Here is a 19,457-nt window from a genome sequence, read left to right on the forward strand (position 1 = left end):
CAGCCATTTAATCTTTAATCTGTTGCTCTGGTTATTAATTTTACCATTGGCTCATTAATATTTTTAATGTTTTAATATTTTAATATTTTGAGTGCTGTATTTATTGCTTTGGTTGTTATTTTATTATTGTTTGGGGGTTGTTGTTTTAAAAGACTGTAAACTGCCCCGAGGGCATCTACCAGTTGAGTGGTATATAAATTGAATACACACCGACACGTACACACATATAACATCCAGCCTGAAGAAGCACTCTGATGAATGTGAAAGCTTGCTCATTATTGTGAATGCCTTAATTCAGCCTTCCCCACCTGGTGCTTGGCCCCTTGACATGTGGAACACACATGCCCAACTGCTCTCTATTTCCAACTATTAATAGCTCCCAACAGCAAGGATGTTCCTTGCTTGAAGAACCTCAGGAGTTATGACAGGAATGGCTATGCTGACTGGCTGATGATGGGAGTTGTAGTACAATACATCTGGAGGGCTGTTTAGTTGGACCTACCAAAAAGGTATTATGCTGCAGTTTGGATTTTTTTCTCCTAACAGCCCGACCTGTCTATCTGCAATTTCTGAATACCTTCACTGTGCCTGCTTCCCCTTTCACTCACACACACTCCTCCATTTACATCACTCACATATAGAGTTGCATAAGGAATCCACCTCAACTGGATTCTGCCTGGATTTTGAGGTTCTGCATCTCCAGCATAGCTTCCAGAATGAAACTTAGCTGGGTGGAATTCTGATTTTGGGTTCAACTCTGAAGGAATAGCTTTTGGAATTTCCCCCAGGAAAATCAGAAGTGCGAAACGTTTTAAAACAACAGTTTATTTTCTAATTTGTAAAGTTGTGCCATGGTGCCATTTCTTCAATTTAGCCATCTCATATTGCCTATTCTTGTACCTTGTTCAAGGAACTGGGTGTCTCTTTAAAGAATGCTTTTCTTTGACCACGCCAGCCAGGTCCGAAATGGTGCAACAGTGAAAAGGTGAGATACAGTGAGACTGCACTGTTTCAGTCTTGTGAAAACTGGACATGCACAGAACATGTTTGGTTGAAACATTCTGAAATCCAAATTTCTGACAGAAATTTAACCTGAGTAGAACTGACCAGATGCCAGAATCCCAGAATAACACCCAAACTGAAGCCCTTGGGGGCCGCATTCTAGTGGTGGGTGGGGCTGAAAGCAAAAGGGGTGGGACCAAAATACCAGCATATTTTTGCTTAAAGTTCTTACTGCCAATAATTACGCAGTCAGAGAGGCATTTCAACCTTTTAGAATGGGAAAAAGCCATGCAAAAGACAAACTACCAAACTATCAGGGAGGAGGGGTTGCCGTGGTCTATAGGAATTCGATCCCTCTCTCTAGGCTTCCTGCTCATTTGAGTGCAGATCTTGAGTGTTTGTACCTTCTGCTGGGTACTCGGGACAGATTAGGGATTCTGCTGGTGTGCCGCCCACCCCGCTGCCCATCAGACTCCCTGCCTGAGCTGATGGAGGTGGTCTCGGGCTTGGTGTTGAGGACCCCTGGGATGATGGTCCTGGGGGACCTCAATTTCCATGCCGAGGCCGCTGTATCCGGGGCAGCTCAGGACTTCATGGCTGCCATGACAACGTCAAGGGCTCCTTGGAGGCCTCTCTCAGTCTAATCCAGTAGCCAAGTCCAGACACAGACAAAGGAATTCCTTTCAAAGCTTTATTCATCTTTTACAACTTAACAACTCTACCGTTTGCAACTAGATCTGAGCAGCACAGTACCTATGCCCTAAGTTGGAACAGTTGGTCCCCGTTTGAAAGGGAATTACTGGCAGACCCCTGAACTTAAGGACTAGGGAGAGTCCCTCCCCTTTTCCCTTGGATCCTCTGGGCACAGCCGTTGTTTGCGCGCCAACCTGGCACTACGCCTCCTTTCTGCGCCCTCCATTTGGCGCTGCTCTCTGCGTCGGCGACGCGCGTCCATCAAGTCTGCTTCCCGCGCGCTGTCACTCCCAGGACTGCTATCTAAGCTAGGAATGCTGGTGGGAGGAATCTCCGTCAGCTGTTGGCCCTGGGAAAGAGGAGCGTGCTCCTCTCCCAGGAGCGACTGCTCTTCCTCAGAATCAGAACTACTCTGGGATTCTATGGGCTCAGTGTCCACCCTGACAGACAACCACGGGGCTGTCCCAACATGTCATGGGCCCGACACATGTAAAAGGACACACGCTTGACCTCAATCCAGACAAGACTGTTAGTAGGTGGTTCGTCTGCCCAGCTAGGCAATGTTCGACCTGTTCTGGAGGGGGTTGCACTCCCCCTGAAGGATCACGTTCGTAGTTTGGGGGTGCTCCTGGGCCCAGAACTGTCACTTGGGGCACAGGTGAACTCGGTGGCACGGAGCACTTATCAGCTTAGGCTGGTATACCAACTGTGCCCTTCTCTGGACAGAAAGAGCCTAGCTCCAATTATCCACGCTCCGATAACTTCTCGTCTGGATTACTGCAATGTGTTATACGTGGGGCTGCCTTTGAAAATGGTCCGGAAACTTCAGCTGGTCCAAAATAGGGCAGAAAGATTGTTAACAGGGACTGGCCTGAGAGCTCATATTACGCCAGTACTTTTCCAGCTGCACTGGCTGCCAGTCCATTTCCGGGCCCGATTCAAAGTGCTGGTGTTAACATTCAAAGCCCTTAACGGCTTGGGGCCAGGTTAACTGAAGGATGGCCTCCTCCCATATGTGCCTGCCTGGACCTTAAGCTCATCCTCAGCTGCCCTCCTCCATGAGCCCCTGCCAAAGGAAGTGATGTGGGTGGCTACCAGGAGGAGAGCCTTTTCTGCTGTGGCCGCCGGCTGTGTAATGAGCTCCCTAGAGGTTCGCCTGGCACCTATGTTGTACTCCTTCAGGTGCCAGGTGAAGACCTTTTTATTCTCCCAGGCATTTTAGCATTTTAGCTTTCTAGTCTTTTAGCTTTGCTGTTTTAAATCCGTATTTTAAATCTCTGCATTGCTGTTAGGTTTTATTCTGGTTGTATCGTTATATTGTAGTTTTAATGCTTTTGTATTTTTGTATTGTTTTACTGTGTACTTTTTGGTTTTAATTTTTTGTGAACCACCCAGAGAGCTTCAGCTATTGGGCGGTATAGAAACGAAATACATACATACATACATAAATCTCAGCTTGTGGGGGAAAGGGGGTGGGGCTGGGGGAATCCCAGGTGGCCGTATTGGGGCCTCGGGCCTTAAAAATGGATGACCAGCAGCACTGCCTCCTTGCTTCACTGCTGAGCCTGTTTTGTCCAACAGCACAAAATCCCACCAGTCCCTGGGCCTTAGTTCTCTAAGCTTCTGAAAAGTGTTCATAAACATTCCGTAACACCTCTGCAGCAGAGTTCAATGATTAGCAAGGGCTCATTCAATGAACCAAAGCCAGAGCTCTTAACAGTCCATAAGCATGGAGATTTCAAAGACTGCAGCCAGCAATTATTGAATTGTTAAAGGTACACAGCATGAGGACATATCCCAGATCAGACCAGTGGGTCATCCATCCCAGTATTGTCTGCTCTGACTGGCAGCAGTCCTCCAGGATCTCAGGCCTTTTCCCATAGCCTGCTACCTGTATATTGTAAACTGGAGAGGCCTAGGACTGAATCTGGGATCTTCTGCACACAGAGCTATAGGACCTCTCTACCTCTTTTGTAGAAGTTACCTGATTCGGGGTGTAGGGTCAACTGCCAGTACTGCACTTTTTCCACAGACTGATGTGCCCTGTACTTGTCTCTTTGTGTGTGGCCTTAGCAAGTGCCCCAAAAAGGTTGCCCAAAGCTGGCTTTGCAAATGCATCTATACTGAAAGACTTGCCAGACAAACAGGAGGCGGTGCTCACCTCGCTTCTGCATAAAACTGAAGAGGTCATCAAGGAACTCCTTCCTTTTGGGGTCCCTGTCAAGTTCGTACAACTGCAAAGAGAGAGAGAATAGGGAAGGATAGGTTATTTAGGAAATTTCAGCAGCAAAACCAAAACTGCATTGATTTAAAACAGGGGTGAGAAACACATGGGCCACCCCCACCCCGGCCATTTTTGCTGGCGGGGAGGGCTGCCCTAAAATGCCACCATCACCAAATTTGCAGTGGCAGTGATGAACCCCCCCCGCCCCCATTTTCCTTGAAAACAAAGCATGCAGGGAGCAAATGCCTTGTTTTCAAGGAAAGTATTGGTGGTGGTAGTGGTGGTAGTATTTGTCACCACAGCAAATACTACCACCACCACAAATCTGGTGGTGGACTTTTTGGTGGCCCCAGGTGGGTGCAGCCCCTCAACCCCTGGTTTAAGAGAATATTGTTGTTCAGTTGTTAAGTCGTGTCCGACTCTTCGTGACCCCGTGGACCATAGCACGCCAGGCCTTCCTGTCCTCTGCTCTCTCCCGGAGTGTGCTCAAGTTCATATTCATTTAAGAGGATGAGATCACCCTAAATATCAGTATCTTCACTCATTAATTAATGTTTAAAAAATTGTTGTTGTTTATTCGGTCAGTCGCTTCCGAGTCTTCGTGACTTCATGGACCAGCCCACGCCAGAGCTTCCTGTCGGCCGTTGCCACCCCCAGCTCCCCCAAGGTCGAGTCCATCACCTCCAGAATGTCATCCATCCACCTTGCCCTTGGTCGGCCCCTCTTCCTTTGGCCTTCCACTGTCCCTAGCATCAGCATCTTCTCCAGGGTGTCCTGTCTTCTCATGATGTGGCCGAAGTGCTTCAGTTTTGCCTTCAATATCCTTCCCTCAAGTGAGCAGTCTGGCTTTGTTTCCTGGAGTACGGACTGGTGTGATCTTCTTGCAGTCCAAGGCGCTCTCAGAATTTTCCTCCAGCACCACAGTTCAAAAGCATCTAACTTCCTTCGCTCAGCCTTCCTTATGGTCCAGCTCTCGCAGCCATAGGTTATTACGGGGAATACCATTGCTTTCACTATGCGGACCTTTGTTGTCAGTGTGATGTCTCTGCTCTTCACTATTTTATCAAGATTTGTCATTGCTGTCCTCCCAAGAAGTAAACGTCTTCTGATTTCCTGGCTGCAGTCAGCGTCTGCAGTAATCTTTGCGCCTAGCAAGACAAAGTCTGTCACTGCCTCCATGTTTTCTTCCTCTATTTGCCAGTTCTCAATCAAGCTGGTTGCCATAATCTTGGTTTTTTTGAGGTTTAAGTGCAACCCAGCTTTTGCACTTTCTTCTTTCACCTTCGCCATGAGGTTCCTCAGCTCCTCCTCGCTTTCAGCCATCAAAGTGGTATCATCTGCATATCGGAGATTGTTAATGTTTCTTCCAGCGATTTTAACTCCACCCTTGGCTTCACCAAGCCCAGCACGTCGCATGAAGTGTTCTGCATACAGGTTGAATAGGTAGGGTGAGCGTGTACAACCCTGCCGTACTCCTTTCCCAATCTTAAACCAGTCCGTTGTTCCGTGGTCTGTTCTTACCGTTGCTACTTGGTCGTTCTACAGATTCCTCAGGAGGCAGACAAGATGACTTGGTATCCCCATACCACCAAGAACTTGCCACAATGTCTTGTGATCCACACAGTCAAAGGCTTTAGAATAGTCAATGAAACAGAAGTAGATGTTTTTATGAAACTCCCTGGCTTTCTCCATTATCCAGAGGATATTGGCAATTTGGTCTCTAGTTCCTCTGCCTTTTCTAAACCCAGCTTGTACATCTGTTTAAAAAATTAGGCCACCTTTAAGGATGGAACCAGACTGTCAGGAGCACCCTTGCTGCCTTTTGAAATCCTCAAGTAGCCAGAATCAACATGCAGACAACAGGGCTCTTTTCCAAGGTTCTATTTCCATTCAGGGTTCTATTTCCATTCAGCCTAATGACGCTTACAGATGCTAATTGCCTGAGCCTAATGAGGGAAACTCAAGAGAGCTGCCTACCAGGAGTTTCTAGCCTTAGGGAATCAGTTGGTCTCCATTTGGAGGGAAAGGGCGGGAAGCCACTGAACTTAAGGGCTAGGAGGCGAGAGTCCACCCCTTTCCCGTGGGGCATCGGGGCGCAGCTGTTGACATCGCGCCAAGTGGGCTGAGTGCCTCCTCTCGGCGCCCTCCATCTCCCGCTTGTCCCTGCGCTGGCGCTTTGTGTCCCAAAGCTCCAGTTGTCCCTCCCCCTGCCTGCCAGGGTTGCTACCACTCTCATGAGTGTGAGCAGGGAGGGACTCTCCCTCCAGCGGCACCTCTGAACAGCGCATGGGTTCCCCTCCCACGGTTTCTATCTCTTCCTCAGAATCAGAACTGCTTTGGGGCTCTCTGGGCTCTGATCCAACCCTGACACAGACAACATACAAGATAAATGAAACAGTGCAAAACAATTCCATAAAAGCAGTGGCTACAAATAAAACCAGCCTCCCCTCCGCAATTAAGAAAAGCCCAACAGCAAGAAGTGGGCCTTCAGAGCTTTCCTGAAGACCTGCAAAAAAGGGGCCTGACAGACCCCCGATGGAAACTCATTTGAGAGACATAGGGCCATCACTGAAAAGGCCCCCACTTGTATACCTAAACCTATACACGCTCAGTGGTGAGCAAGTGAGAAGGGCATCTACTGATGACCTCAGCATGTGGGCATCCTGATACGGGTGAAGGCCATACTGAAGCAGAAGCCAGGTTTTTAAACAAGACGCACTGTTATCTTCAAAATGAGGATCACTGTCAAGGCAGATTGTCTGCCAAGATGCTGCAGGAATGGAGCTTTCTAAGGGAGGGATGTAAGAACCAGCTATTTTTGAGCTTGCCAAAATTATCTGAAATGCAGGTTCAAGCTCATTTTGCCTCGCTCTCAATTTCATTTTCAGTGTATTTTTTGGCTCACTGGAATGGGAAAGTGTGCATTTCAAATGGGGAAAAATGCACATTTTTCAAAAGCACACACATTTCCCCACTCAGCCATGGAAGCTCACTGCGTGACTTTGGGCCAGTCACAGACTCTCAGCCCAACCTACCTCACAGGGTTGTTGTTGTGAAGATAAAATGGAGAGGAGGACAATGTAAGCTGCCTTGGGTTCCTTGCAAGAGGAAAAAAGGCGGGATATAAATGCAATAAATAAATAAGTGTAAAAATGTGCATTTTTTAAAAAATTGTATTTTAAAATGTACGTTTTCAAAAAATTTGCATTTTTTGAACGTGATCGCAATTGCGAACATGACATTTTGGGATGATTTGCGAACATAAAATCCTCGTACATCCCAGTCCTAGTTTCTTTGTGGAAAAGAGCCCCGTCAAGTTTCTAGACTTAATTGTGCGAGAGAGAAACAAGAGAAAGATTCTTGAAAGGAAGCTCCATTTGGCTTGGCACAGAAAGTGTAGTATTCTAGGCCACAACCAGAGCACAAACTCTTTTCCTTTTAAGAGTTAAACCACATCAAGCCCATCCCTTAGTCTAATTAGATGTTCCGCAGCTACTGAAAACTATAAGTCAGCAACTTGGCAAAGGCACTGGCAAGCAAGCCACAGAGAGGACGACAGCAGACGCAAACACATGGGGGGGCCCAGAGCCAAATTACTGGCCCACCCTCTTGTATGCCTTCTACGCCCTTCACCACCTTCTTCCCTGGCCACTTTCAAGAGAAAGCTGCTCTCTTTCAAGGGACTGTACAGGAGGACACAGAAAACACTACCATTGTCTTCCACCATTCTATGCTTCTAAAATGCGAATTTCTAGCCTGCTGAATCCCCGACACTGGGCATGGGTTATGACTAGGGCTTGAGGTTTTCAAAAATCAGTGGATGGAAAACCATTTCATCCAGCAAAAAGCTGCCCCTATTAATCAAGTGGCAGTTTATTATTATTTACCTTTAAACAAAAGATGCTGCTACAAGTTAACAAAAAAGATAATTCCAGATCAAACACCTTTATTGAGAAATTGATAAGGCTCAGAATGGATTGTAATAAATGTGCTTCGGGAACGTTCATCCGTATGTGTTCTTTCCTCTTTGTTATTCCAACCTTTCCCAACCTGGGGCTGTCCAGATGTGTTGGACTTCAACTTCCATCACCCCCAGCCAGCATGCTGGTTGGGAATGATGGGAGTGGCTGGCGATGATGGAAGCTGTAGTCCAACACATCTGGACACTGCCAGATCAGGGAAGATTGTGTTCGATTATTTCATTTGTGTCCCTAAAAAAAAAAAGAATATTCTCAAATACCTTTGAGAATGTGTTTGCTCATACACATGTTTATGCGGATTTTATCAAAAATCATTCTGTGAATAGACCATGCTCTGTTTTTAAAATCCTGGGGAAGTTCACCCAAATCAGTGTGAGATGCTAATACAGCCCATCAAATTAACACAGCGTGCAAAGTTTTGCTTACTAAATTTAAGTCAGGGAAACATGCTCTGGTCCTGCTAGCCTCCCCTAAGCTGCTGCCCTCCCGATCCACTGGAATACAAACTCACATCATCTCCAGCCAGTGATGGGAATTCCAGTCCAACACATCTGGACTGCACCAGGTTGGGGAAGGCTAATTTGAGGCATTCAAAAGTTTTCCCTGATTCAAAATTCTCTGGGAAACCCACATCACAGTGCATGATTAGCAATTAGAAAAGACAAGTAAAGTGGGCAGCCAGCCAGCAACATAAAAAGGCTGACTGTGCCATTCCCAAACCAGGATGTGGCATGTGCTGGAATAGAGCATTGGTGTCACAGGATGCATGGGAAAGGACCTCTCTCTCTCTCTCACGCGCACACACACACACACACACACACTCACTCTCTCTCTCTCGAAATAATAGATAGAACCTCATGCTCCTCCCTGATATAGCTCCTCCAGTGGGCACTACAGATGTTCTAACTCTGTCCAGGGAGCAGGAAACAAACAAAAAGCCTTGCCGGCTACTCGAACCGTTGTTGATGAAAATCTTTCATATCTTCTGGACTTGTTTGACGATGTTAAGATTTCAATCATCAGCACTGAATGAGAATTTAATTCTGGGATATGCACCTCACTCATGCAGCCTTCCCCAACCTGGTGCCCTCCAGGTTGGACTAGCACCCTGCAACCAGCTTGGTTGTAGTCCCAACACATCTGGAGGGCACCAGATTGGGGAAGGCTACATGAGTAGATATTTGGGGGTGTTTTGAGGGTATAAGTTACATGTGAGGATATCAAAACAGTGATCTACCTCTTAGCAACGGTCTGAACGGCTATTTCTGTTAACCAAAAGAAGGTCAACCCAACCTCAATCAATCACTGGTGTCTCAGGGTCTGGGATATGGCTACAACAGTTAACCTGACTAAGGGTGCAATCCTATGGCTGCTAGATAGCATCTAGACAGCCATAGGATTTTTTGGTTTCTGGGAACTGAGCTTGGAGCCAGTGCTCCAAGCTCAGTTCCCAGAAACCTCACTCCCCACCCCCTCCCCCGCCACCTTGTAGGTGGCACAGTTCATCCCCGGCTCCGCGCTCAGAAGCGCAGCACAGAGTGGGCAAAAAGGTGGCATTCCTGGAGGAGGGAGGAGAATGCGGAAGTGTCATTACGATTCTTCCTATGCGCCACTCGACCTCCCCACCCCGCCCCACTCCAATGTCATCAGCTAGATGTCCCCTCTTCAATGAGCTTCCACCACATACTGAAAACTTGGTGGTTCAGGCAGGCATTTGAGGTGGGTTGGGGTATTTTTTAAATGATGTTTTAATTTGTAATTTTACTGTTTTAAATTATACTGTTGTACATCACCTAGAGTGGCTGGGTGACTGGCCAGATAGGTGATTAAGAAATTAATTAATTAATTAAATATAAGTAATAAGAAAGGACCTTAACAAGTCTAGCATCATAGCCGGGCCACAGAACCCAGGTCCCCAAGAACCCTATCTTTGTTTCTTAAAATGCAACGTTTCTAGTTCTCATGGCTGCAGAGCTCAGCTAAAAAGTACATGACCAATGCCTGATGAAATTTTCAGGAGCCATGGAATTCTGAACTGTAAAGTCGCCAAGTGGGCACTTTTTTCTTTTACTAGAACCCTGAGGTCTCACAACCAGAGCCAGACACAAAACGGTGGCTCAAGGGGGGAGTCAGTGATGTGCTGTACCCCATGAATTGGTTGTTGTGAACTGCTCAGACAGCTTCAGCCGTTGGGCAATGTAGAAACGTAATAAAGAAAGAATACACTGGGACATATACAAATCTGCATGTGAGTTACCAGAAATCAGGGATTCTAACACAAGAGCTTTCCAAAACTGGCCTGCAGAGCTGAACAGAGATCTGGTCAAAAGCAACCAAAAAGTGCTTTTTACAGACAAGAAACACTGAGGCTGAGAGATAAGTATCATAGAAAGTATCATAGAACCACAGGGTTGGAAGGGGCCTACAAGACCATTGAGCCCAACCCCCTGATCCATGCAGGAAGCCTGATTCCCAGGCAGTCTCCCATCCAAGAACTAACCAGGGCTGACCCTGCTGAGCTTCCGAGATCAGACATGGAAGAGTTCCCCCGCCCCCTAACCCCTTGCAATTTAATTTGCTCATGTTAAAGTACTGGAAATCAGAAACCCTTGGAGATCTACTGTAAATCACCGAGAGATCTACAAGTAAATCTTTATCTACCTTCTACCAGCTCCTCCTTTTGCCTATCAAGATCTGCCCCTTCTCAAGGACTGAACCTCAAGTGAAACCGTGTATGTGACTGAAGACAGACAACTGCCTCAAGCGTCAATCACTCTGTGCATGTGCTGAGACTAGTTTCAGGGCTGACCCTTTTTAATGTGAACCGCTTAAGGATTTTTTAAAATATTAAGCAGAATAGAAATGTTTTATTATTATTATAATTAAATAATAAATTTCTATACTGCTTAATATTTTTAGAATAATGGAAGTGCAAATAAAAAGTTACAACTTCCAATTATTCTGCCACCACCCCGCCCCCCCGCCAAAAAATAAAAGCTATGTTAGTTCAAAATTAACCTTTGCTTCTCATGAAGGACTGGATTGTTGAGGGACAAAAGGAAATTCAAGTGACAGACGTGTGTGCTTTTTTAAAGACACGCATGCGGAAGACATGTGGCTGATCACCAGGGCAAGTGTGCTTCAGCATCCGCCTTTGTAGGATTTGGTTGCTGATGTTGCAAAGGGAGGGGTACAATGGAGGGGAGAGTGTGGAGATGTAATGTCAAAGCAAAAACAAGTTCTTTGGACTTTGGAGAGGAAGTGCACATATTGAGAGGCAGAAAGTTCAAAAAGTATAAAAATGGAAGGAGAACTGGAGGGGAAATCTGTGAGCTGCTGAGGCAGCACATGACGGTGCACTTGTTCTAGGAAAAGGAGCTGGATGGGTGCATGGGGGGGGAGGGGGGAGGACAGCAGTGAATGTGGTTTTGTTTTGTCCCGGGTAATCTGTTGGTGGCCACTTGTCAACTGTGTGCAGGACACAGATCCAAGTGGGTGGTCACCCCTTCTCTCATTCCCTTCCTGGCACCCCCTTCTCTCGCTCCCTTTCTCCCTCTCCTTTCCCATGCAGCAGGCTGCCAGGGGAGGGACAGATCACTCTTGCCAGAGGTCTGAACAGATCACGTGTGGAAGGCTTTTGGAATTAGGTGGAAGGCTGCAAGTGGTCCACCCCTGACCTAGAGTGACACTACAAAAATTATATTGTGGACCTGAACTGAAAAACCAGGAAACCAGGAAACTCCCCCAGTTTGAGTATTACCTCTGCCATCTGCAATATTGTTTGAGCGACCTTGTTTTAAGGGCCGTTTTTGTTGTTGTTTCATTTTCATATTTTCATATTTTATTCACCACAGAATGGGAGCTGCTTTTGAGGCTCACTGAGTGGAGAAAAAGCAGCAGATAAATGCCAAATGCTATCAGTTGCCAAGAATGCAATGCCCTTTGGCCACTCTAAAAGTGCTGCATCAATGTGCTGGGGGGAAAAAACCCCAAACCCAATCCATGGGGTTATTGAAAGATCACAAGTGAGAGAGTGTCATAAGAGAACTGATGGGCAGGTGGGCCAAACCAACTCCATCACAGGTGCCCATATTGTCAGGGTTGCCTCTGAGCACAGGGAGTGGCAGAGTAGCTCAGATTCCGAAGAGGAACCGCAAGACATGGGGGAGGAAGTTTCCCAGGCTTGCCCAGGCATGGCTAGGCAGCCTCCTCAGGTTTCGAAGGCCCAGCTGGATGGAGAGGCCCCCCTCCCCTCTCCCACTCACACACCTGTGTGAGAGACAGCAAACAGGGAGAGGCAGGGCTTGGAGAGCTTGAATTCTCAGACGTCAGGTGAAGACGCAGAGCCAAGAGAGAGATGGCTGGGGCAGAGCTTAGACGGTCTGCCCGATTGGCCCTTTCGTAGCTATCTCTTGAACCCCCCAAGGCATTTCCTTTGTAGACTGAGAGTCACTGACAATTTGCATCTGTATGACCCTGTGAAGTAATGGATCAAAAGCCATAGACAGAAGCCTCTCTTCTGTGTTTGATTTGGCATTTGAAGTTCAGCGGGGGCAAAAGGAATCCTGACACACATAACTTCTCCAAAATAACTGCACACATATAGGTCAGCGTTATCCAAAACATCCAAACAGCAGAGGCTGACCTCACTCATAGCCAATATTTTCTTCCAGAGGCTGTTAAGATTAAGGATGATTCCCCCTCCGCCCTGGCAGAAGAAGGGCTGTAGCTCAGTGATATTAAAATTGTCCCTTTATTCAGAAGCATGAGGACTAGAATCTTTATTTTCAGGGGAAGGACCATAGCTCACTGGTAGAACACATGCTTTCTTTGCAGAAGGTCCAAGGTTTGATCCCCAGCATCTCCAGGCAGGGCTGGAAAAATTCCTGCCAGAAACCCTGGAGCACCACAGCTGCCGGTCAGTGTTGACAAAACTAGGCTAGATGGACCAAGGGTCTGACTCAGTATAAGGCAGTTCCCTATGTTCCTATTTTTCCCCTTCTCATACTTCCACCTGAGTCACTGACCCGGGTAGGCCTTTTTGTTGGAAAGTGGCCATCCCAGGGCAGAAACTCATCCAGAGAAGTGACAGGCAGCCTCTTTTTAAAATCCTAACGTGTCCACCGAAGAAAAACTCAGCCAACCTATCCATCTCCTGTCAAGGGTAATTGGAAAGAAGCACAGTATGAAGCAGGATGTTCCAGTATTTTAAGATTATTTCAGCTTTCACAGCACAGAGAGCTGGAACGATTGCTTGAAATGCATCTTTGAAAGCAGACTGGGGCGGGGGGGGGGAGGCAGAGTTACTGGAACCTTAAATGCAGCTGTGGCTTCTTTCTTTGGCCAGCTAGCAACAACTGAACCCTTCAAGCTTTTCTTGCTTAAAAGTTCAGGTATTGGAAGGGAGTGGCAGAAGAAGATAATAACAATTGAGGAACTGAAAGGCTATTTGTGTCCCAGGCTGCATCTGAAACCAAGAAGCCCGTTAAGTGAGTTGCTGTTTTGAGGGCTGCTTCCTGTTACGCCAGGGGGACTGAAATGAGCAGGTGTGCACCAGCAGGACTGCGTTCCTCATCTGTACACTTTTTAAAAAAAAAACACCTTTGATTAAAAAAAAAAAAAAGGCAAGGCGCTGATAAAAGGCCACCTAAAGGTCACCACTGACGGCATGAAGAACGGCCTTTCCATTATGCAGCCATTTGCAACCTGGAAGCTTGACTATTACTACATGGTTGGCATGGAGCTGGCCCTAGAGCAGGGGTGTTGAACCTCTTTCAGCCTGAGGGCTGAATTCAGTGGCAGAGAAGGTCTTGGGGGCTGCATTCCAAGGGTGGGTGGGGTCAAAAAAACAAAAATACCAGTGTATTTGTGCATAAAGCACAAAAAGCTGCCAGTAATTAAATCTTAGGAAAGGCAAAAGCCAGGAAACTGCCAAATGAATAGTGATCAAGTGAAAGGGGGTGGAGCCAGGGGAAGGGGGCATGGCCATCTAGCAAACCCCAGAAGACCAGGCTGGGATCCCAGGTGGGCCAGATTTGGCCCAGGGCCTGAGGTTTGACACTCCTGCCCTAAAGGTTAGAATCTTCAGCCAGTGTAGATCATAGCCAACACAACTAGTAGCACTGATAATCCTTCCAGCTAAGCATGGAAGAGCCTATCACAACAATGGTGGAATAACTTTGAATGTTACAGTGTTGTATAAATATTCATTAAAAAAAGCCTTGCATGATTTATAAGGACTTTTTATATCTCAGTCAAAGAGGACTAGAAGCTTTAAAAGGATAGTAAGGGTGTGATATGACCCCTCGGCTGGATTGGAGAGAACAGATCACTGTGGCCTCTTCCCCCAGCAGATTCCCTCCCCACCACAACCAACCCAGTCCCACTTTTAAAGCATGCACATTCCTAAGCTTTTAGACAAGAACTTCAATTTGCTCTCTTGGACTGAACTGTGCAGAAATTGCCTGCCTGCAAATGGGATGGATGGATTCTCCTAGCTCTCTCAGAAATGTAAGGAATGCTGGATAAAGTAGATGTTAAAAAAACAACAGCCCACCTCTACCCTTCTCTCTCCCCTAGCCCTTTAACCTCAACACCCCAAGAAAAACAGCACCACATCCAGTTCTCCAGTTTTCTATCAAGAACAGTTTTCCCCTGCAAGGAGGTGCCAGTTGGGTTTGTGGCTGTTTGCTGCAACCATTTTGCTCAGTGAGAAGCTATTCACCACCTCAAACATGCTAATGGAAAGGCAGAATCTAATTTCAAATTAGGAAAGCATAACGAAACAGCAGCATTTAAACACAGCTGGCAAGAGACCTCCGGCTTTAATCTAAATTTCTAACCCAGGTGCTTCTGGGGTCCCTGCAAGCCCACCCCCAAAGCATGCATCTATCTTTTGATTAGGGTTGGGCAGAGGAGCTTATTTCTGGCCTGTGTCAGTTTCACATAAGTTATGTGAAACTGACACACAATGGAAATCTTATGTCCCTACTGTCCCCTTTTCTGCAATAAAAAAAGGCTGCAGAAAAACTCACATTTAAATTGTACACATTCCCCCCTAGAATACGTATTTTTATAATACATTTTTCAACTAGAAACTGGATCACCAAATTCAGAGAAGTACGCAGTCCACCGGGTAACTGCGTTCCAGGAACTGCTAATTAGATCAGTTCACTTAAAAATGCGAACCATGCAAAAATGTCCAGCATTCCTAGTTTGAGCTCCTGTTCATGTATTCCCCCTTTGCCTTTTTTATTTTTAAAATTTATTCTTGTCTCTGTAGTCTTCCTTCCTATGCCAGCAAGGGAACCCCTCCCTCTCACTGCCCCTCTGCTCCTTTGTCCAAAGCTTTCCTGAACCATCAGAAATGGAGAAGGATCAGATGCAGGAAGAAGAGAGTGAAATGAAGCAGAGAACAAAATGTGGTGTCACTGGATGGTTGGAAGGTACAGGAATGACACCCCCCCCCCCCCCCCGAGGAAGCAGAACTTCACCCAATGCATCCTTCACTTATGGAATTCGCTGAACACTAGCTTTAAGAGAGCAGGTTCAAAACTCACAGAGCGCAGGCTTATTAATAGCTAAGCAGAACCCCCACATACAGAGGCAGGATACCTGAAAACACTAGACACTGCCGATAAAGAAGGAATAGCCACTGTTTTCATGCCCTGACTGGGAGCATCCTGGAGACATCCAGCTGGTTGTTGCTGGAAGCAGAATGCGAGACTAGATGGGCCAATCCAACCTGGCAGCACTTAAGAGTTATCAAAAGAAACTAGCAACGGCTGAAAGTGGAACCTCCAGATACAGAGGGAATGACAAGGGGGGCAGACCTCAAGGGATGCCCAACCTCTCCAGGCCCTGGCTGTAGTCTTCCAGGAGCCTCTGGCTGGAAACAGCGTACTGGACTGGATGGGTCTTGGGCCTGAGCTCTTCACGTTCTTGTTGGAAATGGGCAACAACGCTTGTTAGTTAATGTTTGGGCCAGTGGGAGGTGGTACTTATGATCTTTCTGTCCTTGCTGACTAATCCTCTCTCTGGTAAATAAGGGGTTAACTTGCTTAACCTGTCTTTAATTGCCCTTTGTCGCTTCTGTATCATGACCACTCCCCTTCTTATCTGGCCTTCTCCCTTTTCTCTCCTCCGTCTGCAGTGAGGTGCTGTTTTATTTTCCGGCAGCCAAGAAGACCATGTATGTTCCTTTTTTACCTTGAATAAAGTTTGTATCCTTCTTTTTCACCTTGACTTTCACCAGACTGTTTATTGCAACTGCTATCTGCAAGCTTATCACACTGCTTCCCAATATATTCCCACAGCTCTTCTACAGCAGAAGGGGGAAATCCTTGGCCTTCCAGAGGTTACTGGACTCCAACTCCCATCAGCCACTCAGCCAGCATGGCCAATGGTCTTAGACAATGGGAGTTGGAATCCAACATCCGTGGTTAAACCTTTGTCAGTGAGCCCAATGTATCCACTCAGAGGAGGTTGCCTGCTGTCTCTGCAAGATTTCCTTCTGTTGTTCTGCTCCAATTGGCCTCTGCTTGGGAGGGGAAATAACTGAGGAGGGCCACAGGTTTCCCACTCCTATTCTGAAGAATTAGATAAATTCACAGGGAATGGGTTTAGCTGTTGCCAAAACACAGAGACACGTACTCCAACATGGCTACCCCTTTGGATATCGTTAAACACAGAGAATGAAGCTGTTGTCTGGCAATTTGTGATGCAACCCCAGCCCTGTCTCCTCCCATCCTCCACTCCCACCCCCATGGGACACATTAATCTCAACTCTGCCATCTCCAGCAGTCTCCTCTGGAAACAGGATGCACTTAAAAAAGAGCATGTAAAAACCCAACAGAGGCTGCAATGCTTGCGAACAAGGCCCCAGAGAGAATGCCATGAGGTGGGATTGTGTGTTGGGGGGAACGTTCCCTTGCATCAGTCCACTGTGAGCTACACTTGTAAGATAGAGTGCACTGACCAGTCCCCAAGCTGGGGGTGGGAGGGAAAGGGTTATCAGCCCCATCAGGCCTCAAAAACCGCCAGAGCGAGGAGATGAGTAAAGAGGAGGAGATGTGGCAAAGCCATCAGGATGGCAATAAATGGATAAAATGAAGGCTATAAAAGTGAGAAACCAGATAGGAAAGGAAGGCATGCCCCCCCCCACACACACAAAATAACCTCCCAAGGAAAGGAGATGATGTAAAGCAGGCAAAAAAGGTTACTATAATAGGAACAGAGAGAAAGCCAGGGTTAAGGACATGCTTTGGGGGGGAAAGGAGCACAGAGGCTTCTGGGGTGTTTTTAATAAATAAAAATACTGTGGAATTCTGGTTTGGTAACAAGTTCTCTTCTTGGAGGGGCAGGACATGAAGCTGATGCAGAAAGCTAATACCCCAATCCTAATTTGCCTTCCCCAACCTAGTGCCCTCTAGATGTGTCAGACTATGACTCCCATAATCCCCAGCCAACATGGGACTGCTAAATCCCATGACCATCAACGTCACTCAGTTAGCAACTGTGGGTGGTCTTGACTCTGCCCAATAATTGCCAAACCTGACTCTGGAACCTGGTCATAGGGATGAGAGAACAATTCTTCGGGCCCAAAACTGTTCCCCCCCCCCCCCCGCCCCCAGCTTGCATCCAGACACACACACTTGTGGTATTAAGCACCATAACTTTAAGAACTGGGTGTGAACATAATACTTTGCCAACTGAGCCATCCCATCAAACCAGACAGATGGTGCAAACCATGGCTTTTGAACCTGCTTCAGACCACGGTTTCCAGTTTGCTGGCTGAAGACAAACCATAGTTCGCAGATCGACCAGCAAATCGGGAATAAAAATCATGGCTTGTGGAATCGGGCTGCTGCACCTTTGGCAGGATGTACGCATGCTGAAATGTTAGGGCTTTGTAGAAATTGCTTCTCCAAGGCTTGGGAGACAGGGCTTGCGTTTATGTAGCACCATAAATGTGTGTAGTACTTTTAGAGGAGTACAAGAGGAGATGTGTCTGCCCCAGAGGTCTTACAAGCTAAAATTGTACACTGAGGGGTGGCCTCAGAGCAGGGTGGCCGTCCAGATGTTTTGGCCTACAACTCCCATCAGCCCTAGCCAACAGAGCCAATGGTGGTGGATAATGGGAGTTAAAGGCCAAACACCAGGAAAGCCACAAATTGCACACCAAATAGAGGGAAGGGAGAGAGGAGGAGATGAGAGAAAACAGCAAAAACTTTTTTTTTTGAAGAGGAGACATCCTCCATCCACCACCTCTCCAGACAGCAAAACGTAGGGACAGTGGTTTCCTTGGAAGAGGCATCAGAAATACAGAGTACTTCAGAGTAATCTCTGAGTAATAATCAGAGTACACTCAGGGCATGCACCATTCACAGAGTCCCCCCACATGTCTCCCCTCCATTCCCAGCTACTCCTTTGCAAAACACCAGGAACAGCCACTACACAGAGGAGCAATGCAACCTGCTGTCAGGAAGGCCATATCCATGATAGCTGGGGCACACAACTGTTGATGTGTCACTTGATGCTGGAAACCCACCCACCCCTCTCTGGAGGCAAGCAAGAGCTAGGCAGCTCCTGGTGGGGAGGGGCAGGTATGGGAATGAGCTGGGCATATTCCATCAGGACCATATATCACACCTCTCATCTTCACAGGGGCCTTGTTGGCCATTCCACATCCAACAGAATGTCGCCACGTAACATCTTGAAAATGGGTCTTTTCGGTAGTGGTGCCCACCCCATGGAACACCCTCTCCCATACAGTTCAGGAGGCAGAGGATGTGGCGCCTTCTTGTTCACACAAGCATTCCCTGGCTTATAACTGAGCATCACAATTCTGCTCCATTTTACTGTCTCTTTTTATTGTTTCTTTTCCTGTTGAAAGTTGAAATGTTTGAATGTTGTATTATATACGTATTTTAAACTGTGATTTTAAATATTTTGGTATGCAAATGCTTAAGAGATTTTACTATATAGTAAAATCTCTACGCATTTACATATAGGTTTGCATCCACTAATTTCTGCATTCCTCTGCATGGCACCGCAGTTTGAAAATAAACCCCTGGGCACCCCCAGTCTTGTGGCAAGGAGTTCCATCTGCAGGTCCCATGCTCTGTGGAGGCAATTCTTTCATCCGTCCTGATTGTACCGTGTCAAATTAAATGGGAGACCCTGACATCTAGTAATGAGAAACGGTCCAAAAAACAAAAAGAAAGGAAAAGATTTCGATTCATATTCTCCACTTTTGCCTAAACCTACAAAAGCCCCAAGTGGTACAAAATACATTTTCCTACAGTACCATCAATCTGCCCCCTCAAAAAGGTCTGGGATTCACTTGGGAGTCTCTTCATCCTACAGCAGTTTAATTAACATACATTTCTCTTGCAGGAAAGCAAGCTCTGTAATTTCCTAGGTGCCATAAGTGAATAAGATCTCCAGGGCTGTAATCTGTCGCATGTATCCGCCCTGCAAAGTTTCTTGGGGGGTGGGGAGAGAGACAGACAGACAACCACCAGGTCTTGGGAGGCCACAGTGGACAGGTTTGCAAC

The 19,457-nt window shown here is 46.8% G+C and overlaps 1 protein-coding gene across 1 annotated transcript in view; it reads right to left on the minus strand.

The window, feature by feature from the left end:
* LOC146334041 (AT-rich interactive domain-containing protein 3A-like) overlaps nucleotides 1-19,457 on the minus strand; it is a 71,610-nt gene that overhangs the window by 24,647 nt on the left and 27,506 nt on the right. Inside the window, exon 3 of the mRNA XM_084825195.1 lies at nucleotides 3,857-3,929. Within this exon, the coding sequence (XP_084681321.1) occupies nucleotides 3,857-3,929 (73 nt within the window). The remainder of the gene's footprint in view (nucleotides 1-3,856; nucleotides 3,930-19,457) is intronic.

Source organism: Heloderma suspectum, chromosome W (genome assembly GCF_057233095.1).
Source record: "Heloderma suspectum isolate Gila_16-S chromosome W, 16-S_ref, whole genome shotgun sequence".
Taxonomy (NCBI): Eukaryota; Metazoa; Chordata; class Lepidosauria; order Squamata; family Helodermatidae; genus Heloderma; species Heloderma suspectum.